Source organism: Bombyx mori, chromosome 23, assembly GCF_030269925.1.
Source record: "Bombyx mori chromosome 23, ASM3026992v2".
NCBI lineage: Eukaryota > Metazoa > Arthropoda > Insecta > Lepidoptera > Bombycidae > Bombyx > Bombyx mori.
In genome coordinates, this window is record NC_085129.1 from 16221351 (window position 1) to 16248578 (window position 27228).

General features: G+C 42.8%; 1 protein-coding gene and 1 non-coding gene across 2 annotated transcripts; both read left to right on the forward strand.

Annotated features, from left to right (window-relative positions):
- The first annotated feature begins 1243 nt into the window (after window positions 1-1243).
- On the forward strand, window positions 1244-26645 carry LOC101736417 (glycogen [starch] synthase). Its single transcript, XM_004930682.2, has 18 exons — window positions 1244-1494; window positions 6597-6741; window positions 8516-8593; window positions 9065-9171; window positions 10402-10593; window positions 11312-11406; window positions 12086-12188; window positions 12794-12902; window positions 14030-14183; window positions 14604-14724; window positions 15994-16160; window positions 16841-16955; window positions 18369-18446; window positions 19448-19622; window positions 20323-20452; window positions 21746-21827; window positions 22223-22355; window positions 23778-26645. The coding sequence occupies exons 2-18, from the start codon at window positions 6603-6605 to the stop codon at window positions 23876-23878; spliced, it is 2079 nt and encodes a 692-aa protein (XP_004930739.1). The 5' UTR covers window positions 1244-1494; window positions 6597-6602; the 3' UTR covers window positions 23879-26645.
- On the forward strand, window positions 20783-20876 carry Mir3258 (microRNA mir-3258). The gene has a single exon (NR_107543.1). It is a non-coding gene; the product is annotated as a microRNA mir-3258 (primary transcript).
- Window positions 26646-27228: the final 583 nt, after the last annotated feature.

Consider the following 27228-nt stretch of genomic DNA (forward strand, 5'->3'; position numbering starts at 1 on the left):
GCTTGAGGTAATTCGTTCGCTGTTTCGCTTCGAGTAGTTCCGATTACTAACTGACTTCATGCTATCTCTGCAACGCTTTTATAGCCGATATCACATCTATCCATCATGACAATAGAAGGCGTTGTGCTCCTCGAGCGTTCTAGGTGCTACGGGATCCTTCGGTATTCGTTCGACTATTCGGCGATAGATGGCGTTACTCTTACCGGTGTAACAATAGCAATCATCATTCAATTGGAATAAGGAAGTGGAAAAAGCGATTATGGTCGAAAGACTTAGATGGCGAGAGTGGTGGATGTATGCTATATGGCCTGAGAACCCGTGGTGAACCCCAGACCTTCGTTATTTTATAAAAGTTGAAACTTTGTCAGCGCATGCTCCCAACACAGATAAGAATGAATGGTCATTATGAAGTTTTTTAATGATCCATCCATGATCCATCGTTATTACCTGTGTTGGGAGGATGTGCTAACAAACTTTCAGTTTTTATAAAATAACGAAGGTCTGGGATTCACGGATTCTTGTTCTAATAGAGCCGGGGTTGGGGTATGTAGATAGCTAAGACAGACACCGGAGATCGTAGCAAAGGAGACCGCAGTCAGAACGGCAACTAGACGCGTGGATCGCGGAGTAGTCTGCGAACGACGTCTGTAGGTGGGTCACTAGGTTCGGTGGCTTGCCAGAGCATCCAGACGGTGTCGCTGGTGTTCCGGAATACTCCCAGAGGCGAGAACCCGATTGCCTGATCGGAATGTGATACAGCGGCTTGGCTCTGCCCCTGGCAATGCTGAAGTTCACCATCAGGTGGGCTGTGTGCTCGTCTGCCTACCAGGGTAATAAAACAAAGACAAGCGAACGGTCAACCTGATAAGAAGTGGCCACAGTTGCTAATTTATTGCTAGTTGGCAGTTTAAAATTCGTTTTTCATCAATAGTTTTATTTTATAACCTAGCACTGAGTACATAATATTTTATTTGGAATTTTGCTTTGCGAATACTGAAGGATTTGTTTTATAAATTTTTCGGTTATCTACATTAAAAACACTATTATTTAATGACATCATACTATGACTTTTTATGAAATTTCGTTAAATGCTAAGTAGGTATATTAAATATGCATGTACATATTTTGAATCTACATTTTCAAACTTCCTCAAACGTCAAATGTCCAACACTGCTTTGAAGGCAGTCACGAATACCACAAAAATGGCTACCGGTATTTGACCAATAGGAGACCACGTTGTTTTGAATACACTCTGAAGTTCAGCGAATTATAAAATTGAAAACTTGAGCTGTCACACTCCTGATTAAATTCATTTGAAAATTCTACCCGCGTTGGCATGTATTATGCTTTTTCGTTGTCACAAATAAAAACGAAATTATAATCCAGTAATTAAAACCTGCTTTGAAAGACTTGTTTGTGAACTTTTCTGTGATAAATTTGTGTTCGTCAAACCCGGTAGAGGCGCATTAAAAACTTTTCTCATTCAATAATTCGGTAAGCGAAGTTATTTATTGCTTTCTACGCGTGCTAAAGCTACGTAATTTCATTTAGACGTCGAAGATAAAAATAGTTATTTAATAATGTGACCGTTATCGCGATTGTGAACGTTTTTTTGTGATAATTACGATCAAGGAGGTCGACCGCGGAGTACCTATCAACGTCCGCGTAGTGATCTTTGCTAATATTATTAATTAAAAAATAACATTCTTAATACATATGATATGTAATATAAAATTCCGATTAAATAGTGCACAGAATTGATTCAAATACATTTTTAATTCATTGTGGACATAGACACAATTGCAATCTTTATGACTACTTTTGAATTCATATGTTATCAGAAAACACGTGCTGAATTGAAAAATTATTATTGATATAAATTAATATTAGAACAAAAAATATTTTTAGTCAGAAAAGCCTTACTCTCGATCTTAATAGCTGAATAAACTTAATAGATAAATAAATTATGTAAAGAATATGATACATTAATAAAGTTAAATAATTAAAGATTTAAGTGTTTTAACAGTTCTTTATTCTTCATTGAGAAACTTCGGTGGTACAAATAAAAATTTTTCATAAAATTAATTTGATTCTGTAATTTTAAAAAATATACATTAACATTTATAATTTTATTTTAGACCACCATCATAAGAATTTGAAATATACTAATTCAGTTCACTCCAAGGATTTGGGATGACTGAAGAAATATATCGTCTAAATTTCAAATCTATAAAGCTGTAGGTAATGGAGTGTTTTGTTTGTCTGTTTGGAAGTTTTTGAAACCCAGGACTTATATCTCATAGTAGTAATCAATTTATTTGTTTATTTTCCTTCATATGTGATGCATTGACTATAAAATATAACTTAGAAGGGAATTTAATTGAGAAAAACCCATAACAATTTTAATGTAGTTTCCTCTTGGTAATAATTATGTAAAATTAATCAGAAGAAGAATTAATACTGTTTCTAGTCCTCCGTAGAAGTAGTGCAATGTTGCTTTCAGAGTTATGGAAATACATTTAAGTTAGTTTTAGTGGCATTCAAAATTCCATGTCATCTCAAGGTGATATGAAGGTCATAATCATAATTATTATAATTTAACAATGGCTGCTCTGGCCTGCTTCATCGCAGATAGAGACTGATGGTGGCACTTAGCCATTTGGACCCATAATTTGCCTTAGCACAAGAAAATATCTTTATTATTTTGCCGCATTTGGCATGGTCTTACTAGGTTGTGGCAGTTCTACGAACACACACTCACACACACTGAGAAAGTTCTAAGAACACACGCTAAGTACATACTTGTGTAAATAAAAATAGTTGTAGTCTGGCACTGGTGAAAAGCTTCATGGTGTCTTAGATGATGGAGACTCAAATCCTGACAATATAATCAATCAGCAATATATTCCATATTAAATTATAGTATATGCTGTATTAATGGTACATATCCATATTAATGCACATATTTTATTAGTACATATACTTATATTTAATTTTAATAATTTTGTACTTAAAAAAGACTGCCCAAGACCAATGTAAATGAAAGGATTCAAATCGAGCCTTATACACCAGCAGAGGGTTATTAAAATGTAAAAAAATGTTTAAACATATCTTCTTTCTTTCCAATAGGAAAGAAAGAAGATATGTTTAAACATTTTTTACGAGTCTGTGGACGAGATCACAACTCATCTGGTGTTCTTTCCTGGATCCCCTAAAATCACATTATATGTCCCCTACAGAGAGACATGAGGTTGAAATCTCAAATGTGTTAATATAAAAACTTGTACCGCTCAAACTGGTATCTATGTTTGTTTTGCGAATGAAACAGGCAGGACAGAGAACGGAAGTCGTTCATCAACTGTTACTGTGTACGTATTTCGGCATAATCTTGGCATAGTTTTGTCTTTTGAAACTGAGTTCGTTATTCTTTAGGCCTGATAGAGCTTTGTGACTACTCGCAGGAAAATAGCAGTAAAACTATTATTGTCCTGCCCATTACTGTCATTAAGCAGCCATGCGTTCTGTAGACATGATTTCACGATTCAGTGTGCTACTACGGTAACCACTTAATAGCAAGTGGCATGGCTTCATCTTATGGAATAAACAAAAACTCGTTTCGGCCCTGGCGAACTGCTTATCATCAGGCAATTTTTGCAAATGTAATAACGATTCCTTCTTGAAATTATCATAATCGCGACTTAGGTTATCAGAGCTGTGGACGCCACTACGAGTAAACGCCCTCAATAGTCGAGCAGTATCGATTCTCAAATAATATTATAGTATAGTATTTTTAAACAATTCGTATCTTTTAAAATACAATACGAATTTTCGAGTGGCTTATGATAACATATGTTTACTATCTTATTAGCTGTTAATAAACTTGAACTTGTGATAAGATGGCGAGGGGAGGGGGAAATCGTAGTAAAGCGCTGGGTGTAGTGAGTGACACGCAGATTAAATCTCGGAAGCGATTTTTTTGATTCCCTGCCTAATCTTTAGTAGCCTAAGGGGCTATTCCAACTACGCCCGGTTTGGTAGGTGGGCTCAATCTGAGGAGAATTTTCCAACACTAAGGCTAGCAAGAGCAGTGCTTCGCTGAATCTACCATCGTAGTCTGTAGATTAAGTGGCACTTCGAAAATTTCGCATCCAAAGAGCTCTACAAGGATGGTGAGCGGTGCTTGGAGAGCTTAAAAGCACTTTTAATTCGATAACACCTTTATAGAGTTAAGGGTTTGAATCGGGCTTGGGAGGTTTAACGACAAACTGTACATCTTCCAGCTAGCGAGTGATATTACTAGGTAGACCGACGGTCCGAAGGTTGTCGAAACTTGTATATATGCAAGCTTATCTTAAAATGTCGTAAGCTAGATTCAGGCATCTGTCAAAAATCTTGTGTTCTAAGATGGCTACCCGTCACAGCGACTTCCATTTCTTCGAGATAGGTTATATAGGGTTATAGGCATTCAGGTTATGCTGATCTTCGGTAATTGGTTCCCGGTTAATATTGGCCTCGAAGTCTGTAGATAAGAGCTCCAACCTACAGCATTTAAAAAAAAAGATTGCACATATGGCCTATGTACAAACATGTCTCAAAGTACATAGTTTTGAATGAAGATAAATAGGTTTTTGATAACAGGTATTTACGATTAAACTTATATAATATACATATGCTTGATATTTTTTGGTATTTACGATATTATGTAAGAGCATGTTTATCTCTTTCCAAGGTTGCCTTAAAGCCTTAAAGCGAATTAGCCCATAGACACAGCCCACTGAGTTTCTCGCCGGATCTTCTCAGTGGGTCGCGTTTCCGATCCGGTGGTAGATTCTGCGAAGCACTGCTCTTGCAAGGGCCAATGTTAGCAGCACTCCGGCTTGAGCCCCGTGAGCTCACCTACATGTTAGGGTGGAGCTGAAATAGCTTCTCAAGGCTATCAGCATAGGTAGGAATAAAAACTCCCGCAATTATTGCCTTATGTCCGCAATAAAAAATAAAAATAGGTGGTTCATACTCTCCAGAATGAGCGCCCAAGTTTCACGGAGTCGGTTAGAGATTTTTGACGTCATTTGTGGCCAAAGTGTGATGAGCTATTAATACACTACGATTAGCTAAACATTGAATAATCTTTATAATTCAACTAGAATCGGGTCTCACTTTGAGGGTGTTGTTTATTCTTTTTGATCGCTTTGATCATTCGTGAGTGTTGTGCATTTGTAGAGGCCTGTATCCAATAGTGGACTGCCATAGGCTGATTGATGATGATGATGAGTGTTTCCGTGTCTATTTCGAGTCCATAAAAAATATAGTTCGTCGCAGTAAACCGAAACTAGTTAAAATCGATGACATTGAATTCGCATAGTCGATTTGCATAATATTTACATAACAAACATTACGACTTGTCCGATAGGTGTGTTACGAAGTTTGACGCAAAAACCAAAAATAATTGGCATCGGTCCAACGTAATTCATACGTAGATAGAAATGATGTACAAGTTCATTACGTCAGAGGCATTAAGTCATATGTAAAGAACGAAAAGCTTTTAAATTTATTTGTGAAGTTTAAGGAGAGAACGATAAAGGGAAGATCTTCCGGCCGAACGGTTAGATTTCCTCGGGGGACTGGCAGTCCGAATGTTGTCCGGAACTTTGATATATGCAAACCTATCTTGAATATGCGTTAGGAGGGTTCAGGCATCTGTCAACGATTTTCTGTCCTATCCTTGCTATAGCTAAAAGTACACTTCAGTTAATTACCATCTTAAATCTTATAAGAATAAATTTAAATGCTTATTTTTGCACACAACATAATACTTCTATTCTTATTCTATTTAGACGCCTCCTAATGAGAGATTGGGCCGGTGATTTGCGAAGGATGCTTGATAAGAAATTCACGAAGAGGGCTTTGTCCAGCGGTGTACTTTTGTCCTTATGATGATTATTCAATACAAACCAAAGCGAAGAACTAATATCGACCTAAATGAAGAAGCTAGGATCGTTCGCGAACTTGCACTGGCATAAGCTTTTGCGCTTAGTTCTGCCGCAGAGTTGATACGCGCGTAATACACATGGAAATACAGACGGATCACCCATAACAAAAATATAGATTTAACTGAATCCACTATACAGGGTTGCCATTTGATTGGAATTAAGTAGTGCGTGGTGTGAGACGGGGCCAGCATGTAGGGTAAAACTATTCTTATGGTTCATGCTCTCCCATGCGACTCCCCTTGCGCTCTCTCACCCGATGTCTGATCCCGCGGTCAGGCGATCAACACGGGATGTGTAAGTAATCTGGAAACGAGTAGGTATCAGTTAGCAAAGCATTTTACAAAATAGCGGGTCCTCCGCGGTCGACAGTAACCGTGACAATAAATAACCTGGAAACGAGAATCAGCATTTTACAAACGATGTTTTAGACACGTTGACCCCAGGTCTCTAGTTGACGACTTGCTCCGCGCATCTGTCCATACACTGTGTACTGTTCCAGGCAATGAAGTCTGATGTAATTGGAGTTAATCCCTGACATGAAAAGACCTATTCTCATTAGCAACAGTAACTTTAAGTTGTGCCTCTTTAAAATGTGTCCTTTTATAGGCGAGGATGTCAAAGGATCGCAGCTCGAGGCGGTTCTATCGTGCGGAGTCCACTCATGATCTGTCGTCATTCATGGACCGCGGCCGCGCCGCCAGCGACGAGAACAGATGGACCTTCGAGTGCGCCTGGGAAGTCGCCAACAAAGGTAATTTATGTAACTTTTAATTGACTTCGGAGGCAGACCCTTCTGACGAGCGGTTACAGTACATTCAAGCCGTGGCTTAACTTTAAGGGCTCTTGAAGTCGGACACCCGGGACCTTCATATCGTCAAAATAAACCTCCGAGTAGAATGTCTATGGTCTCCTTTCTTTTAAAATCGCGTGGGTCATGAGCTGGTACCAAACGATGCAATTAAAACAAATCGTTTGCTTAAATTGGGGCATCTTGCTCACGAGGGCACGAGAATCACTCGGCGTCTCTACAAACCGGTTCCTTGTTGATTCAGACACGATCCTTGAGCGGCACAATGCGCAATCCTAGACTATTGTTAGTCTACAAAACGCAATCTGAATACTGCAGAGCTTGTAAAACCGGTGCAGTCGCTAAACCGCTTTGTTTTGTCTTTGGTAACGCGATCGGTCGGCCTAGTTCAGGGAGAACGTAACTTAATATCTGCACCTATGTCTAAGTTAATCTTCGAAACTGGTATTAGCTGATCTGCCTATATGTATGGTCAGGCTACGCTTCGTAGAACTGTTTGCGGGTCATAGACGGACACAACTACTCTAAAAGGCATTTCAAATGAAATCGCGAAATGTTAATGGTTTATTTTTAAAATCACTAAATATAAATTAGTAACTCTGTTAATTAAAACTGGTAATTCGTGACTTTATTTTTAAATGCTTTTATCAGCTCGGTATGCGACATTTTCTCCAATTTCAAGGTGACCGATTAACTTGATAATTTGCGGGCGCAACAAGGATTTACGAAACAAAAAATTTATAACTTCTCTCTAATACCATGACCGGGATCAACAGAATATAAAAAAGATTATTCAATTGTTAAATCGGTTTAAATTTCAAACGTATAAATTTTATATACATTTATTATTTCCATCCGAACACAACATGTCATATCACATGTGGCTAATCGTTATTTATTAGAGAACGATATACTCGTATGTCCGATTTTAGACACAAATTACCGTCACACACAATGAAGTTGCACTTGTCGAGTTTTAAAGCTTAGTATTAGTTCTCTATCGACTTTCCACGTTAGGGGAACTTAAGGCTGTCTCAAGACACACGCTGGTCAGCCCGGGCACTTCTCGTCTCGTTGCGTCATTCACCTTGGCGGATGGACAGCATTCGAAGCATCGTTGGTAGATTCTGCGAAGCACTGCTCTTGCTGCTAGGGCTAGTGTTAGCAAATTCTCTCAGCGCCTGTGAGCTTACCTAACCGTCCGGGCGTAGCTAGAATAGCCCCCTAGGCTACTCGTGAATTTCCTTTGTCGTATCACTCTTGTCAGAGCGGTCGTAATCGTCATTCTGTATCATTGCTGTGGGCAGATGTTGTGTGCCTCACGAGCAATCGCCACTCCTCCCGGCTTGTGATGAGCCTGGAACACTCATCCAAACAACCGCCAACTGCCGAATTGACTTGGTCGGTCCATCGCATGGGCAGCCTTCCACGCGGTCTGGTGTCTTCTACTTTGCCCTAAACGACAAGGCGCTCTATGGAGTCATTAGTGAATAGGTAGCGGAAAAAAAGATAAGTGTAATATCAGCAGAATCGAATTATACGTTTAGAATATCCAACATCTCCAACTCCTTGAAGGATTTTTCTTCAAACACTGTTGTGGTATAAAGAGAGTAGCCAAAATAAACAGCAAAACAATAAAGAAAGATAATTAGCAACGAGAGCAACGACAGTTGATTAAAATTAAACAATAATTAATACTCACATTCTTGGTTCGCAGTTGGCGGTATTTATACGGTAATAAGATCGAAAGCATTCGTCTCCACTGAAGAAATGGGAGACAACTATTGCTTGCTTGGTAAGTTTTTTTGTGGCTTCGATGGCAGAACCGCTTGATCCTGACGGCGAGTAGTCACAACGATTTAGGAACCCAAGAAATTTCAGGGCGCTGCCGTACTCCGCCCCTGAGCAGACTTCTAATCTCGTTTGAAGATGGACTTGTCATAGCGGTCTGGAGATACAGGTTCAATATAGAGTCTGATGTTATATGAGAAGCTTTTTTGGAAACGCATTGTGGATGGACTCTACTCCCCTAAGCAGGAGATGAAGATCACAAGAAGGCAGTTTTTGTCAATGATATACCCGACCGTTGACAAAAGCAAGTTCCGGTATGAAGGGCGTCGACCACCTGAGACTATGACCTCATATCTCAAGGCAGATGACAGCATGAGGTCTGCAAGAAATCGCTTAACATAATATTCTAGATAATTTCAAATAAAACGTCATCGATTTCGAGCGTATGGTTTTTCACCACAATATCTAATACCAGGTCCGTATAAGGAGCAATGCGCGCGAACTGAAGTCGAAGAGGGAGAGTTCCCCTCCGACTCCCCCCTGTTGACAGCCGTTAACGCCATGAGGAGTAAAGGTTACAAGGTACGCGCTATCAGGGTTTTGTTTTTGCCCTCAAGTCCTAGTCAGCGAACGTCTCGGTGGTACGGCCCGGTGGAAACTTGCAGAGAACAGGCCGGTGATTTTAAAAAGATCTTCGGAACATCGACCGTTCACGTACACGCCGGATGTGTAGTAGTGTAATGGTGCTTTTAGGTACCTCAAGTACAGGTCACCGTCCTCATCGAACCCGTCGCTTGCGACGAAATGCTCGACGAGTAAATTAACCCATAAACACGGCCCACTGACTTTCTCGCCGGATTTCTTCAGTGGGTCGCGTTTCCGATCCGGTGGTAGATTCTGCGAAGCACTACTCTTGCTAGGGCCAGTGTTAGCAACACACCCTGTTTGAGCCCCGTGAGCTCACCTACACATCAAGGAGAAACTGAAATAGCCTCTCAAGGCTATCAGCATAGGTAGGAAAAAAAGTTTAATAACCATATTTTACAATTAGGATATAGAGAGTGTAACATTAAAGTTTTTAGTTTTGGAGGGCTTTTTGTTTCTCCAGCACAGATTATAATAATGTGCGTAGAGTATGGTGTCGGCATCTGTACGTATACTTACTATTCGCGATAAACTTTTGACAATAATTATTAAGTTGTTCCCCGATATTTTCCGACAATAACAGATCTATGCTTCCTGGGTTCGAATCCCACAGGTATAATTTGCTAGAAATACTTAACGCATGCTCACGAGCGACTGCCATTGTCATTAGCCGCTTGCAGCTCTAACACTAGGAGCAGACATAGGGGACCTTGGTGACCTTACTCGTTGAACGCGACGAAGAGTTCCACGTGGAACCTAGCATAGATCAGCTCGCTGAGTTTCTCGCATAATCTTCTCAACGGGTCGCGATTCGTTTCGGTAGTGGATGCATTCGCCAAGCAGCTGCTCTGGAGTGGCCAGGTCTCCATCAGAAGCGTTCGGGCAGCTTTTAGCAAATTCCACTCCCAGCTGAGCCGGTTCTCTCCCACCAGCTCTGGACTAAACTAGAAAGGGTTCCAGACCATCTATAAACCCTCCCTCCTAAAAGAATACCCACAAAAATTATAATTTAATTACTAAGCAGTTGACACATGTACGTCGAGTCCCTCCCTAGTGGGGTGGTGGTATTTAAATTTCTTTGTCTATAGACTTCGGTAACCACCCAACATTAGGTAGGCAGTTTGTTTATACGTCTAAACAGTGAATTTTTCTTTTGGTATCTTAAAGTTACACACGGGCACTTGGCTGGTAGATGGGAACCCTCAAATAGTTCTTTTCGACATCGGGTCTGGGGCGTGGCAGTTGGATGCTTACAAGCAGGAGCTATGGGACACTTGCTCCGTCGGCATCCCGCATCTCGACGTGGAGGCCAACGACGCCGTGATCCTAGGGTTCATGGTCGCGCAGTTCATAAGCGAGGTGAGAAAGGACACGGATTGACTTCAGACCATACTACTTGTACTCTGGGCCATACAAATAGGAACCATTTTTCAGTCTACTTCTTTCTGCCGTGAAGCAGTTCTACACAATATAGTTGAGGTTTTGACCTCACGTCTCAAGGTATCCTTGTTTTGTCTAACGGCTTCAGTGACTAACCAATATATGGACCGTTTGTTCAAATTAAAAATATTCATGTGATGGTTGCGACGAAGAGTTTGACGTTCGAGAACTCGACGAACTAACCCATAGACACAGCCCATTGAGTTTCTCGCCGTATCTTCTCAGTGGGTCGCGTTTGCGATCCGGTGGTAGATTCAGCGAAACACTACTCTTGGTAGGGCTAGTGTTACCAAATTCTCTAAGGTTGAGCCCGTGAGCTCGCCTACCCGCGCGTAGCTGGAATAGCCTCTTAGGATACTAGTGAAAAGGTAGAGGAAAAAACCCACTTATGCTTCGAAAATTTGCCTGGCGATAACCATCATAGTCATCGTTGTATCTTCCTGTTAATAATGAAGTAGGCCGATATAGGATCCAATATGTTCACGCACTTTTAAAAGGCATAGGCTAAGGTGTTGGATTGAAAACATTTTGGTTGGAGAATCTTGCCGCCTATTCCCCGTTGAACGTCGCCTGTTTGGATAGATGCTCTACTTATTACTCCCGTGTGAGCATGCTCTAAGCCCTTCTGGTCGTCCAGTTCCGCGAGGCGGTGGAGGGGCGCGGTGGGGTGCCGGCTCGCGTGGTGGCGCAGTTCCACGAGTGGCAGGCGGGAATCGGGCTCATCGTTCTAAGGTACGTCCATTCAATATAACCATTATTTTCTTAGCAACACCAGGAGAACCTGCCTTTGAACAATTTTTTTAAGGTTCGTTTTTAAGGAGACGTGATGGCGCTAAAGTCATACTGCCACAACAAGCTCACTCCAGACCTTAATAATAATTAGGATTCTAAGGAACCGGGATTCAGTGTGATCACAACGAAGACGACAAGTGGGGGAATGATTTAGGTAACAATCCCAAGTCTTATGTGATTTTTTTTAAAAATTTTTTTATTGCGTTGATGTGTGTACGAACTCACAGCCCACCTGGTCTTAAGAGGTTACTGGAGCCCATAGACATATACAACGTAAATGCGCCATCCACCCTGAGATATAAGTTCTAAGGTCTCAGTATAGTTACAACCGAAGTATGGTTACAAGTATGGTTACAAGTGAACCGTTGACTTTGTTGCGATGAGATCAGGTCATGAAAATGAAATGGTTTTTTTAAATACAAGCAGGTTTTCATAGGCACTCTAAACTGTCTGAACCTGGCCGGCGACTCGTCATTGAGCAGTATTGGAAGACACTTAGGGCTGCACTTGACCAGTGGCAGTACTAGTCCTGATTGGTTGGTCGGATCAGATTTACGTAGCAAACATACAAATTCACAATTAAAATATTTAAAATAGAAATAATTATGTCGTGCCGCAGGGTACGCCATGTTGACGTGGCGACCGTATTCACGACTCACGCGACGCTCCTCGGCAGATACCTCTGCGCTGGCAACACAGACTTCTACAATAACCTGGATAAGGTAACACCGAAACAAAATTAACTTTTAAATTATGTGTGTGGTGACGAATTGGTTCCGCGGTCACATGTTAGTGATGACTCCGAAGAGATTCTAAATGCTGAGTGTTAAGAACGTGAGCTTGACATTCGATCCGGTTTGTGAAGCTTTCCAAAGCTTTGGTCTTCTGATGAGCGAAATTCGACCAATTAGTAGTACGTGTCGGGTCGTGGTCTCAGTGCGCTGGTACAATACATGGAGTCTGCTGTTACTTGTCCTTCGGTGACTTTACTACACACCCAGGGGGAGGGGATTCGAAGACACACAACCAAAGACATTTTGACGTTGTCGTGGCCTGAAAGAATATACGGTGTTTTTGTACCTAGCGATGCGACCATTCTTGGGTTCGAATCCCACAGGCAGATATCAATTGTTCTAACGAATAACATCGTGTGATAAAAATCAAAGCCGCAAAAGCTTTAATACGCGTATTTATTAAACAATTGGAATATTGACCTCATACCTCAAGCTGGGGGCAGAATCTACGTAATGTTGCCCATGGGAACTTAACACCAGCTTTTGAGCACTTGTTTAGCGCGTAACGTTATGTGACGTGCATCTCTGTCCAGTTCTCTGTGGACGAGGAGGCGGGAAAGAGACAGATATACCACCGCTACTGCATGGAGCGGGCCGCCTCGCACATGGCACACATCTTCACCACCGTCTCCGACATCACGGGTGAGTGAGCAGCCTCCGATTTTTTCCCCCTACCTAATCTCATAGTCTTGAACTCACGGGGCTTAAACCTGGTGATGTTGGCACGTTGGCTTTTAAACACTGGGCCTAGCAAGAGCAGTGCTTCCCTCACGATCCATTAACGGTGCTTTAGGTACCCAAAGCACCGGTCATCGTTCTCGTCCAATCCGTCGCTTGCGACGAAGGGCTCGGCGAGTAAATTAGCCCACAGATAAAGCCCACTGAGTTTCTCGCCGGATCTTTTCAATTGGTCGCTTTTCCGATCCGGTGGTAGATTCGTAGATGGTAGAAAAAAAAGAATCTACCACCGGATCGGAAACATGACCCACTGAGAAGACCCGGCGTCGGTAACGGTAGGGCAGATATAGGCAGGCCAGTGGTGACGCCCTACCACCAGCTTCCAGAGCCATCAGGTGGCCAGGTCTTAATTGAGTGGTAAAATGGAAATCACCTTTCAAATCAGAATGTGTGACTACAATGCGGTAGAATACGGGATTTATTGGTGTCTACCCGCGCAGACTTACAATACTGTACTCAATAAAATCTAAGAACTTCAACACGTGTGACGTCATACGTGGTGAATGTTTATGTACTAATTTTTGTGTGGTGTACGATCGTGTTACCTTGAATATATTTTACCAATTTTTGGAATATTACCAAATATGAGTGAATAAGGAAGGCTTATTGAAGGGACTTTTACTGGTGGTAAGACGTCCTGTGAGTACGCACGGGTAGGTACCACCACCCTGCCTATTTCTGCCGTGAAGCAATAACGCGTTTGGGTTGAAGGGCGGGGCAGTCGTTGTATTGTAAAAACTGAGGCCTTAGAACTTATATCTCAAGGTACCCGCCTTGCAATAAAAAAGGGATGATTAAAGTATCGAATTACTGATCCGTAGTTCTCTTATAATACACATATCTCTTTTCTTCTTCGGGCTGAACCTTTTTTGGGATTCCATTCTTAGGTGGCGTATGGGGTATGTGAGAACCGCTGGCTGAAGATCTTAAAAGCCCACCCAATAATCGCTTCTGCACTAATCCTGTGCTGCCTCAGCTCCCACTCTACACCATTGCGTACAAACTCCCACTCTATTCTCCTCTCGTTCCAGGATACGAAGCCGAGTACTTGCTCAAACGGAAGCCGGACATCATCACCCCGAACGGTTTGAACGTGAAGAAATTCTCGGCGCTGCACGAGTTCCAGAACCTGCACGCCCTCGCCAAGGACAAGATACACGAATTCGTTAGGGGACATTTTTACGGGTAAACGAAACTATAGACAGTTTGCTTATGAAGGGGCCATGGACAGCGGCTCTCAACCGACGACCAGTGTCGTGAAATTCACAAATATTATATTTTTGTCTAATATGGTGTTGTCTTACTGATGGTAGGACGTCGTGTGAGTCCGCGCGGGTAGGTTTTTTTTATTGCTTAGATGGGTGGATGAGTTCACAGCCCACCTAGTGTTAAGTGGTTATTGGAGCTCATAGACATCTACAGCATAAATGCCGCCACCTAGCTTGCAATATAAGTTCTAAGATGTCAGTATAGTTACAACGGCTGCCCCACCCTTCAAGCCGAAACGCAATACTGCTTCACGGTAGAAATAAGCAGGGTGGTTGTATCTACCCGCGCGGACTCAACACGTCCTACCAGCAGTAATAAAACGTGTTATTGTTACAGCCATTTCAATTTCGATCTGGACAAAACGTTGTATTTCTTCATCGCCGGACGATACGAGTTCGGGAACAAGGGAGCCGACATATTCATTGAGGCGCTGGCGAGACTCAACCATTATTTGAAGGTAATTGCTTTTTTAGAATTTTTAAGGTATTATATGACCTGGTATCTAAGACCTTTAGGTCAAGTCCTATTTTAATTTATGAAAAATGATAGTATTAAGTGAAACGAAATGAAGTTGATTAATATGAAACATGGCATGAAATGAAATGAAATGAAATGAGAGTGAACTTTTTTTTTTTTTTTTTTTATTGCTTTGATGGATGGACGAGCTCACAGCCCACCTGGTGTTAAGTGGTTACTGGAGCCCATAGACATCTACAACGTAAATGCGCCACCCACCTTGAGATATAAGTTCTAAGCTCTCAATTATAGTTACAACGGCTGCCCCACCCTTCAAACCGAAACGCATTACTGCTTCACGGCAGAAATAGGCAGGGTGGTGGTACCTACCCGTGCGGACTCACAAGAGGTCCTACCACCAGTAAACTTTAACTTTTTGGAGGATCTCGAGAAGTTACGTCCAGCGGCTTTGGTTCATTTTCCTACATTTGTGCACTTTCACAGATGCTAAACAGTTAATAAACCACCGTTACTACAAATTTAAACCTGAAGAAACACTAAATAGACAAAATGAAACAAATCACACAACTTCACTTCTCGCGTTCCCGCCAAAAAGTCAAGGTAGTTGTTTGATGTCTTTTTGTTCGTCAACGCGTTCCATTGCCGCCACGAGAGCGAGCGATGGTCTGCACTGGCCTCAGGGTAACGCCGAAAGGCTGCTGAGAAATAGACCTCATGTCTCAAGGCATTAGCAGACCGTGATGACTGTCGGTACATGAACCATTGTATTTTTTTTGATGTACACATAAAAAATAAGACATAGTACACAGTAATAGGAAAATTGTGTACAAAGGCACTGCTTATCTCTTTAAGAAATCTCTTCCAGCAGACCTGCGAGAGTATTATGAGAATAATAATTAAAAGTGATGAGTGTGTGTAGAACGGCTAAAATAACATTGTACCATGGTTCACTTGCGGACTAAATAATAATAATAACAATAAAAATGGTTGATTAGAAGTAAGTATCAGTTGAATGGAAGATTTTAAATGTATTGAACTGATAGTTATTTTTAATTATGTATTTTTTATTTGATTTGTTTTGGTAATTTTAAGTATGTTTCAATTATATTATGTGCACATATGGACTTGTTGTTGTTGTCTGAAATAAAATTATTCATTCATTCATTCATTCATTCATTCATTCATTCATTCAATATGCAGCGGTGTTCAGTAATGCGATAAACACACTGACCCCTCCTTGGTGTCGCAGTCGTCGGGCTCCGAGGTGACGGTGGTGGCGTTCCTGATCTTCCCGGCGAAGACGAACAACTTCAACGTGGAGTCCCTCCGCGGGCACGCGCTCACCAAGTCCCTGCGCGACACCATCCAGCACGTGCAGCAGCGCGTCGGCGCCAGGATGTACGACGTGTGCCTTCGGTGAGCCGCCTCCACCACCCCACGGCACGCCTGCTGTTCAGTGCTCACCGGAGCTCATGGACATCTATAACGTAAATGCCGCCACCCACCTTGAGATATGAGTTGTGAGGTCTCAATTTTAACGCATTACTGTTTTATGGCAGCAATAGGCAAGATGCTGGTAGCTATCAATGGGGACTTACAAGACGTCCTACCGCCAGTAAAGTTACTGGGACCTATCATTTTACTAGCTTTTTAAACTATTTATTTATCAACAGTTGAAGTGCTGTGTGGCTTGAGCGACATTTTTGTAACTTTACAAGAGAGCCATTTAAAGCTTACATAAACATGTGGAAAAAATATCGTAAGAAAAAAAAAGTTCTTCAGCTATTCGAATAGGGTAAACAAGTTCAATTATAAGTATCAATTTTTTTTTGCCCTTGTAGGCAGATGAACCTGATGGTGAGTGGGTACTGTCGCCCATGAACGTCAGCAATGCCAGGGACAGAGCCGAGCCGCTGCCTACCATTTTTATTGTTAATACCAAATAAAACGCACTTTTAATTACAAAGGTAAATGCAGCGTGTTAAGCGAAATGTCGCTTAAACCGAATAGCTTTTCGTCGCTCGATATATACTGAAACGCACCGCGTCCCGTGACGTCACACGTGAGTAAACAACGATCCTGGTGGCTGGTTGCAGGGGCCACGTGCCGGAGCCCACCGAGCTGCTGCTGAAGGAAGACACGGTGCGCCTCAAACGCTGCATTTACGCGCTGCAGCGGGACGGCCTGCCCCCCGTCACCACGCACAACGTCGTGAGTAGCCGTGACCGGGGGGACCGGGGGAGCAGTGCTACCCCAGAACCATACCATTAAGCTGATCCTTTGTTAAAAAAAAATGCGCGCTATTACATGTCCTTCTTCAAACGAGGCTTGTGGAGGGTATTAACCAAAATAGGCAGCGGCTTGGCTCTGCCCCTGGCATTTGCTGGTGTCAATGGGCGACGGTAACCACTCCCCATCAGGTAGGCCGTATGCTCGGCTGCCTACAAGGGCAATAAAAAAAATCGGTTTGGAGCTTTCTGGACTACTAAGTTCAGGATACGAGAACACGTCAATACGTCAATACGTCAAAGGGAATTTGAAGGTGATGTCTTAGTATAGTGTACGACCTCATGTCCTGAGGCAGGACTTTGAGGAGACATAATATGACAAGGGAAAGATCTTCCACCGAGCGGGTGATATAGCTCAGTAGACCTACGATACCAAATATTGTTGTTCGGAGCTTGTATATATGTACGCTTATCTTGAAAATGTCGTAAGCGAGATTCAGGCATCTGTCAAATATCTTGTGTAGTATGATATGGACTTCGGAAATGAATCCAAGTTATTTGCAATATCTAAACAATTAAACGAAAACGTGGTGACGTCACAACGGTGACGTCTAACCAGAGCTGTCTCGCACGCCACCGATACTAGACATGGATGTACTAATTACTTTCTATCTTTGTATATACATATTAGTTATTTAATAAAAAAAATGTGTGCAATTCACACGTGGTAGAAGTGAAACCTTCCAAAATTAAAATACAATTATCCTAAACGTCTTAAGTATATGTAAAATTTTGTCATTAGTAAATAATTGTAAGGTAGCGCCCTCTGTGAATTGATATTTTAATTTCACGTATAATCCTAAATTAAAATTCACTACAAGAGCTTTCATACACACGTTAGTATTAAAAAATCTCACAGATGGCGCTGTATTAAATAGTATGTATATTTCTGTCTCATTCTTTGCTGGCTTCATCCTACACATTTTTGTATTTGTGTCTCTTACCTGTCGTTTTTTCCGTTGCATCCGGTTTGAAATCACAACGATTCTAAAGAAGTTTTCACTTCAAAAATATTGTTAATTTTTGTCTGTGTTCTTAGAAGGATTTACATACCGCCTGGTTGTAGGACCTCTTGTGAGTCCGCATGGGTAGGTACCACCGCTCTACCTATTTCTGTCGTGATGCAGTAATGCGTTTCGGTTTGAAGTGCGGGGCAGCCGTTGTAACTATACTGACACCTTAGAACTTATATCTCAAGGTGGGTGGCGCATTTACGTTGTAGATGTCTGTGGGCTCCGGTAACTACTTAACACCAGGTGTAAGTGTCCGTAATGTTGACCAAAGAGAGCCCGTCGCTCCGAACCTCGTCTGATGATGGTTCACCTCGCTACCGCAGGTGGACGACTGGAGTGATCCTGTGCTGAACTCCATAAGAAGATGCGAGCTGTTCAACACTGTCAATGACAGTGTCAAGGTACGATAACGTGTTTTTCGATCCACCACCGCCCGTCTTGATTGATTGAATTCTTAACATTAGACATGCGTCACTGTTTCATTTGCCTTCAGTTTGTGATTCAGAAAGAATATAAAATATCCCATTTTCCCGGCAACAAGGAGTTCCCTGTGACCCCCTTCACCCGTCCTCCCCTCTCCATGAACTACCAATCGAATTGTCGATCTGTTGATACATAAAATTCAGTCCTAACTTAAATCATTTATGATTAAAATTACCCAGACGCTCATCCAATCTACAAAACTATGTCCCTGCTAAATTTCATCTAAAGTCATATTTATGTACAAACATAAACACATTTAACATTAGTATAGATAGCACCCGCATTGTATCGCAGAATGCTTTGTGACCGAGTGAAAAGTGTCGCGGGAACATGTTGCTGTCTCTCTCGCACGCGCTAACAGCACTGCTGACGTCACGATCCGTTATGTTATCTGCGAACTACCCTCGGCACAGTACTTAAATGATTATAATAATTTTTATTTAAAGAAAGATCTGATACTGTCTGACACTCCTGCACCTTTTGCACTAGGAGCAGGCTTAGGGACTCTGGTAACCGTGCTCATTGAACTCGTCGAAAAGTTCCATGTGGACTCTTACCCATGCATCAGCTCGCTGAGTTTTTCGCCGGATCTTCTCAGCGGGTCGCGATTTCGATCCGGTAGTAGATTCATTTGCGAAGCAGCTACCCTTGAGTTGTTAGGTCTCCTTCGAAGGCGCTCGGGCAGCTGTTAGCCAATCCCACCCCTCCTGGCCGATCCCGCGTCTTCCTGTTCTGACGAAGTTGGAAAGGCTTTCAGGACACAATCTCCCTACATTAAAAAAAAGAGACAGAAGTATTTCTATCTCGTTCTCTCGCATGCTACAGTTTAAACCACTTTTGTAGTGTCGTTTTCGTTTCATCGGACTTTAAATAACAAGGACGTTGATGAAATGTTCACCGCACCCACTGATACCCCCAGGTGATATTCCACCCGGAGTTCCTGACGTCCACGAACCCCCTGTTCGGTCTGGAGTACGAGGAGTTCGTGCGCGGCTGCCACCTCGGCGTGTTCCCCTCGTACTACGAGCCCTGGGGCTACACGCCGGCCGAGTGCACCGTCATGGGCATACCTAGCATCACGACCAACCTGTCCGGTAAGGGACATCAGTGCCGTCGCCATCAGCAAGGCACACCACGAGAATTTAGTCGAATTATAACTTTGAATAGTCGTCTTTTATTATCTAGATCAGCTTTTCCCAAAGTGGGCGATAACGCCCCTAGTCGGCGCTGGAAGCCTCAAGGAGGGCGGTAAGATACCCAGAAAAAATGAGGGCGTTGTGTAGAGGCTTGGGAGGCGATTTGTAATAACATCTAGGAGGACTCTTAGACACCGATTGAGCTCTTGCTGTAGTGGTTTTTAAGTAGGTGAAAAAATGAGGGCGCTAAAATATAATTTATTCTCAAAGTGGGCAGTAGACAAACTGAGTTTACCGCTGTTCTAGATAAACAGATGAGCTCACGTGGTGGTAAGTGGTTGCAAAACGTGCACTCGAAGGGGACTAGGGAACTTAGCGCACTAAGGAATTTAGATAATGTCCGTAATGTCCGTCAGTGTTAAAAGATCTCATGGAGGAATCCTCGTGCTCTGGACTGATCAAGTGAAAGACCTTACCAAAACCCCACTTAAGTAGTGAATGCGCCAAGCCTCAGTTCGCGAGCTATGGAGAACAGCTGTCAAGGCTTTAATAAGCAAGGATTCCACACGACCACGGTTGCTCTGCCAAGAGCAAACGACTATGATAACGAGAGTAGCATTAGAAGCTAGTGTTGTTACAAAGCGGTTGTCTGCGTCAGGGTTCGGTTGCTTCATGCAGGAGCACATCGCGGACCCCATGTCCTACGGGATCTATGTGGTGGACCGGCGGTACATCTCGCTGGAGGGCTCCGTGCAGCAGCTCGCGCAGTACATGTACGACTTCACCAAGTGAGTGCACCCCGCCTGCCCCCTCGATCCCTAAAGCAACGAATGAGCCCCCCCTTGACCCTTAAGGTAACGAATGAGCTCCCCGCCTGTCCCCTCAATCCTAAAGTAACGAAAGAGCACCCCACCTACCCGACCCGGTGGGCCTAGCGCACTATACTCGTACCATTCGGGCTGAGACAAAATCAGGGAATCAGTAATTTTTATCAAATTGAGATTTTCATTTTAAAATGCGATATATTGCACGGAAGATAAAAATTAGCGACTTTTACATACCTAGACTTGTTTTTAAAGATATTTTAAAAGGCTAAAAGATAAAAACTACAATTTTTTATTGGATTAGAAAACCACCGCGTTGGGTACGTCTAAAATGCCACGCGGCTCACTGGATCTAAAATGCCACGTGGTTTGTTTACTAGCTGCAATCTTGTAGCTTGTAGGAAGTGTTTACGTTGGAACACTCACGCGGCTCACGGGTGACCCTCGTGGCTTGATTGAAAATACTTGAATTTTCATGTGGCGTTCAACGTGTTAAAACTACAAAAATTGTGTGATTACTGGTGGTAGGATGTCTTATGAGTCCGCACGGGTAGGTACCACCACCCTGCCTATTTCTGCCGTGAAGCAGTAATAAGTTTCGGTTTGAAGGACGGGCCAGCCGTTGTAACTATACTGAGACCTTAGAACTCAGACGAAGAAGTGTCAAGAATGTGTGAATTGGCATTGATATGGTTTATTTCTATGGGCTTTGGGGACCATCGAACACTTGAGGGGGGCCGTCAATTCGCCTATCTGTATTAGCAATTTAAAAAACTTGTCCACTTACAATGTAGTGCACGTTTGAGGATGTGTATGTATGTATTTGTATATCTATACATATAAATAAAATTGGAGTGTCTGTTTGTAAAATTGAAATTGAAACCCCTTTTTACTACATGCATATGAATATATATACGGTACATACACCAAAATAACATTTTGTACAATTTTTGTCTGTCTGTCTGTCTGTCTCTCTATCTGTCTGTCTGTCTCTCTATCTGTCTGTCTGTCTGTCTGTTTGTTCGGGCTAATCTCTGGAACGGCTGGACCGATTTTGACGAGACTCACTGATAGGTAGCTGATGATATAAGGAGTAACTTAGGCTACTTTTTTTTAGCTTCGCCCCGCGGCGTCACTCGCGGTACGACAATAACCGCGGGTAACATCGCGAGACTCAGCTATTAATAATGAAAATTTAATGTTTCCGAAGCCAAGCGAGGGCGGGTCGCTAGTGTATGTGTATATATATAATTGCAGAATGTCTCGCCGTCAGCGCATCATACAGAGAAACCGAACTGAGAGACTGTCGGATCTACTGGACTGGAGAAACCTTGGAATTGTAAGAGACTATAATAACTATCTTACTGAAATATTAGAGCGAATAAGAGACTGTCTTGGTGGAGAGTTGTTAGCGGCTTTGACTGTTACGCTGAGGGTCCTGGGTTCGAATCCCAATATCATGCAAACATTCGTCTGTTTTATTGCTTAGATTGTTGGACATTCTAACAGCTCACCTGGTGTTAAGTGGTCACCGGAGCCCATAGACATCTACAACGTAAATGGCCCACCCACATCGAGACATGAGTTCTAAAGTAGCAGTTTTTACAGTACATACATGTATATAGGTATGTATGTCAGTCTTCGGTTCCTACAGTACAGGGGATCCTAATCGGGGACCGGAGGACCGTGTGTGACTTGTTACACTAATGACGCCCCGTGTCCCCCGCCCCCCAGTACTACCGCCAGGCCCGCGCACGCGCCCTGCGCACCGTGTACCCGGAGTACGTGGACCACGCGGACGTGCAGCTGGAGCGCGCCTTCACCTACCCGCGCCCGCTGTCCGAGCCGCCCAGCCCCGCGCACTCCAGTACGTACCCCGCTACTCACTTCACTCCGACACTCACCCCGCCCTACCGCCCGACACCCACCACGACACTCTCGTCGCCAATCACACGGACACTGACGCCGCCCTACCAGTCACTCACCCCGACACTCACATCGACACTAACACCGGCCTTCCATCCGACACTCACATCGACACTGACACCACTCTAGCATTCGACACTCACTCCGTCTCTCACCCCGACACTCACATCAAAACTCACTTCGACCCTCACACCGACACTCACACCAAAATCACCCCACCCTACCTCCGTTACTCATCCCGACACTCACATCAACACCCATATCAATATTCACCCCGACGCTCACGCCGACACTCTCGCCGACACTCTCGCCGACACTCATGCCGACACTCACGCCGACACTCACGCCGAAACTCACGCCGACACTCACCCTGATATTCACACCGACACTCATTTTCATAAACACAATATACTTTTACAAGAAGGCATATCTTTATCTTAAATATATAAAAATCGAAGTGTATTGAAGGCGCGTGCGCGGTCGGCCATAGACTGTAGAACGTTGCCCTGTCTGCAGTCCACCAAGTGGACGACTGCAGCTATCTCTCCGCGTCCTGCACGAGCGCGGCCCTCCCGGTGGAGGCGCACGACGCGCGGGCCGAGCCCGGGCCGGAGCCCGAGCCAGAGCCCGACAACTATCGCACCCCGAACGAATGCCTCGCCGAGTCCACCGAGCAAGTAGCCGAGCGGATTGACCAGCTGATAGCCAAGCTCGGCGACTGCGCCCCCCAGGAGTAGTGCGAGGTTCGAGTGCACCCGGAGACCCGCGCCTCCTCGACACGGGATCCACACGGGACCAGCACGCACAAATTCGCATCTTAAAATCGTGTGAATCTCGCGTTCAAGGATATCATTCTTTGGTGGCGGCACGAGGTGTCAACTCACACGGGACAGGGGCGCGGCAATATGTGCTGGCAATACGTGGGCGCCAATAACAACAATGCGCAACTTGAGAGAGTTTAAGCACCGCTTCGTCTACATCACCTCTGTATATCGCTGACCGAATTCAGTGGTGACACCTGTCAAAATTGACAGCTGTCAAATGTGACATCAGGTGTGTTTGTCTTGTACGCGTTCCTAAACAGATTTCGATTTCACGATTGTAGTCCACGAGCTCACACAGATTAGGTTCGGTCCCCTGAATTCAGTAAGCGATATGTCCTCGCACCTCACCGAGTTAATTAAATTTAGTGTAGATAATGAAGAGTCTGTGGGTTTTTTTACTGGATCGTTTGAGCTCACAACCTAGTCTAATGGGTATTACGTGCTAACGCTGAGCAATTATGTGTTCTATTTGAAAGGCACTAGAGTGGTTATTGCGAGACTGGACCTTCGTTGGATTAATACTGTGACGTCATCCGCAGGAGCCACGACTCCGGCCGCCTCGGTCCATGGCTCCGACAGCGAGGAGGACGAGGTGGACGACGAGAAGGAGCTGGCTGAGTTGAGGATCAGCCACGACTGATCAGAGCCTCCGTAATCAGAGCCATAACGTCGGTGGCGGCGCTGCGGGGACTGCCTCTAGTCCAGCTAACAGGGTAGGCTATCAGTTCTCATGACGCGACCAGCTGGAGCATCAAAGGTTCTTCGAACGTGGTGTCTGTGCTGATGTCCACGGGCGCAGGGTAGGTAAGGTCACTCGCGGTATTACCCCATCCAGAACCCAGGTCGCATCTTTCAAATATCAGATACAATAAATGCAATAAAGAACCTAATTCCTTAAAGTTATTTAAAAATCAAATTTCTATTTTAAATTCGCGCACATCTCGTTCGTTCTATTTTCGAAATTTGAATCCGTCGTCATGGCTCTGATTGGTAGACGAGAGCACGGGTACAGTCCGCGTCCGGTGAGACGGAGCTAGTCCCGGCTAGCGCTGTCTCTGTCACACGACTCGACCGACGAACAAGAGCTTTGGGCGTGGACTGTACCGTACAGCACTCGTGTCTCTATATTTTGGTTGTTATATAAGAAGGAGTTAAAGGAAGTCTCTCTGCGGAAGCTCCCTACGACCGAAGTGGCTTTAACCTTTTTTAATAGTTTAGCTTATTTTCACACATTTTGCAATAAAAAGCTAAGTTTTTGAAAAAAAAAACACAAAAATCGATGCTAAATTTACAGCGAAATATATTTTAATGGTTATTTATAAATGTTTTTGATTTAGTACAGGTCGATATCTAACACTCAAAATCATTGACGCTTCACACTTTATACGCATTAATAAGTACATATATCGACGGTTCGCGCTCTAAGGATTAAGATGGCGCTGTAAGAATGTAAAAATTTCTAAATTTGTATATGACATTTTTCATTCATTAGATTTCGAATGACCAATTCGAACGAAGCCTTACTATCATTGTAATGAGCGTCATTTTATAGGTCTTATTGAAATAATGGCTTAGATAATTTAAGTTGCGTACGAGAGACTCCTTGACTCTGCTTCTGTTCGTACGAGCGTCGGTTAATTGCAGAAGACGCCGCCAGGACACGAAACTATTATCCTTGTTTTTTTTTTTAAAATCATAGACAAACAAGATGTATGTGTTTTAGGCTGTATACAGATCGTTCCCTGTGCCGATATACTAGTAATTTGAATTAAAAAAAACAATATAAGTTTCCTGATTATTGTTGTTTCGAATAAACCGTCACGGTCGCGCGAGGGCGTTGACCCCGCGCGTCAGTTCATTACTAATTGTGATACATTGCGTGTATTTAAAACGCATCGATGGAAAGGAACTTGCAAGTAATCGACACTCGTACAGTTATTTATATACATATTATGTAATCAGGTTTAGTGTAAGTTAATTTTTTTAATTAAATTTTTATACAATATATAAGAATTCCTTTTTTATCATTACGTGTTAATAAAATGAGACGTGCCATTAAATAAATATATTTATCGAATTGAGAGACTCTTCATTTTATGAAGTCGGTTAAAAAAAATGGACGTCATGTGACGTCATGTACACTATTTATACGGAATTGTATTCACGTGTCATGAACTATATACATATATATAATATATATGTGCTTTTATATATGAGACCGTCAGCGCAAAAGTGGCCCAAGCTTACCATAGTTAGTAGGCAAAAAAAATACGCGCTAAAATGATGTTTACAAAGGCATGTGTTATCTATGGATGAAACTTGGGACAGGAAAATTTATTATGTTTTAAATAAATTGCAATACATAAGCACGAATATGAATTGTGGGCTCATGGTATTCATATTTAAATATATGCTCAATTTATGATCAACGTTCTTACTAATTTATAGTAAGATGATTTCGATAAGTTTATAATTCTAGTTCGCTATTAAATTTTTTATTAAATTTCTAAAGGATTTATTATCACGCGATGTATGGACATAGTTGAAGCACAAATGAAATAAAATAATTTATTTTAAATTTATTTGTAAGTAATGATTACACGTTGCGCATTGTACTGGCGGACGCACGTTCGTCGGAGGCGAATAATGTGCATCTGTTATGATGCGGACAATGTGCTCGCCATAATAAAACCCCTGGTTTATTCGTGTAATACTGGTTGTTTTTACTGGGGGTAGGACCTCTTGTAAGTCCGCGCGGGTAGGTACCACCACCCCGCCTATTTCTGCCGTGAAGCAGTAATGCGTTACGGTTCGAACGGTGGGGCAGCCGTTGTAACTATACTGAGACCTTAGAACTTATATCTCAAGGTGGGTGGCAACATTTACGTTGTAGATGTCTATGGGCTCCCAAAAAAACTTGGATACAAGAACAAAATTTGCTCATAATTACTCATTAATGATCTCTTCAAATCAGATATTAAAGCGCGGTTTCCTTTACCTCGACTCAACCGAGGAAACGCCTTGAGGAATCCCTGTTTTCACACTGTGCAATTAGCGGTTATTTCGACGCCGCTTGAAAACGTTTTAAATATTAATTATAAGTGAAAATAAACTTAGTTTTAGAGGTGATTAAAAAAAAAGTTAAACAAAATCATATTCCTCGAGTGTGAGTTTATTTAACCGATTCCTCAACTCAACCGAGGATTAATTTCGAGTAATGCAATCGCGTGTTGAGTGGAATCGGAGTTTGAGGTAATGAGTCGTCTGGGCGTCTCAGAGTGCCAACACCTATACAAGCACTGGATTGCACACGTCTCAAGCTAGCAATAGATCAGTGCCATACAGTTGGATCTTAGCTGTAAATAAATATTAAGTTTTTTAATAAAATGTTTTATTTTCATATTTAACTCTTGTGTTTTATTTCAAACTAGCTGAGTTCCGCGATGTTACCCATGGTTATTGTCGTACCGCAGGTGACGCCGCGGGGCGAAGCTAGTCTAGAAAAACTAGCCTAAGTTACTCCTTATATCATCAGCTACCTATCAGTGAAAGTCCCGTCAAAATCGGTCCCGCCGTTCCAGACGGGATTGGTTCTATTATTACCTTAAGCGCTTGGTATAGATGGTGTGAACACTTGCGCTTGGTGTTCAAATAACATCTCCAGCTGAAACCTCCATATTTGAAACCGACATAAAATATATTTATTGATGAGTAGCAGTAGTATCCAGTAGCTCAGCTGCGCTTAGCATAATAAAATTTAAGCGCTGTCGGCCGTTGAATACTAAAACATATTTGAAAACGACATCTATTGATGAAGTAGTAGAAGTAATATCCAGTAGCTCAGCACAATAAAATTTGAGCGCCATCTGTCGTCGAATACCAAAACATATTTGAAAACGACATCTATTGATTAGTAGTGAAGTATCCAGTAGCTCAGCGCAATAAAGATTAAGCGCCATCTGTCGTCGAATACCAAAACATATTTGAAAA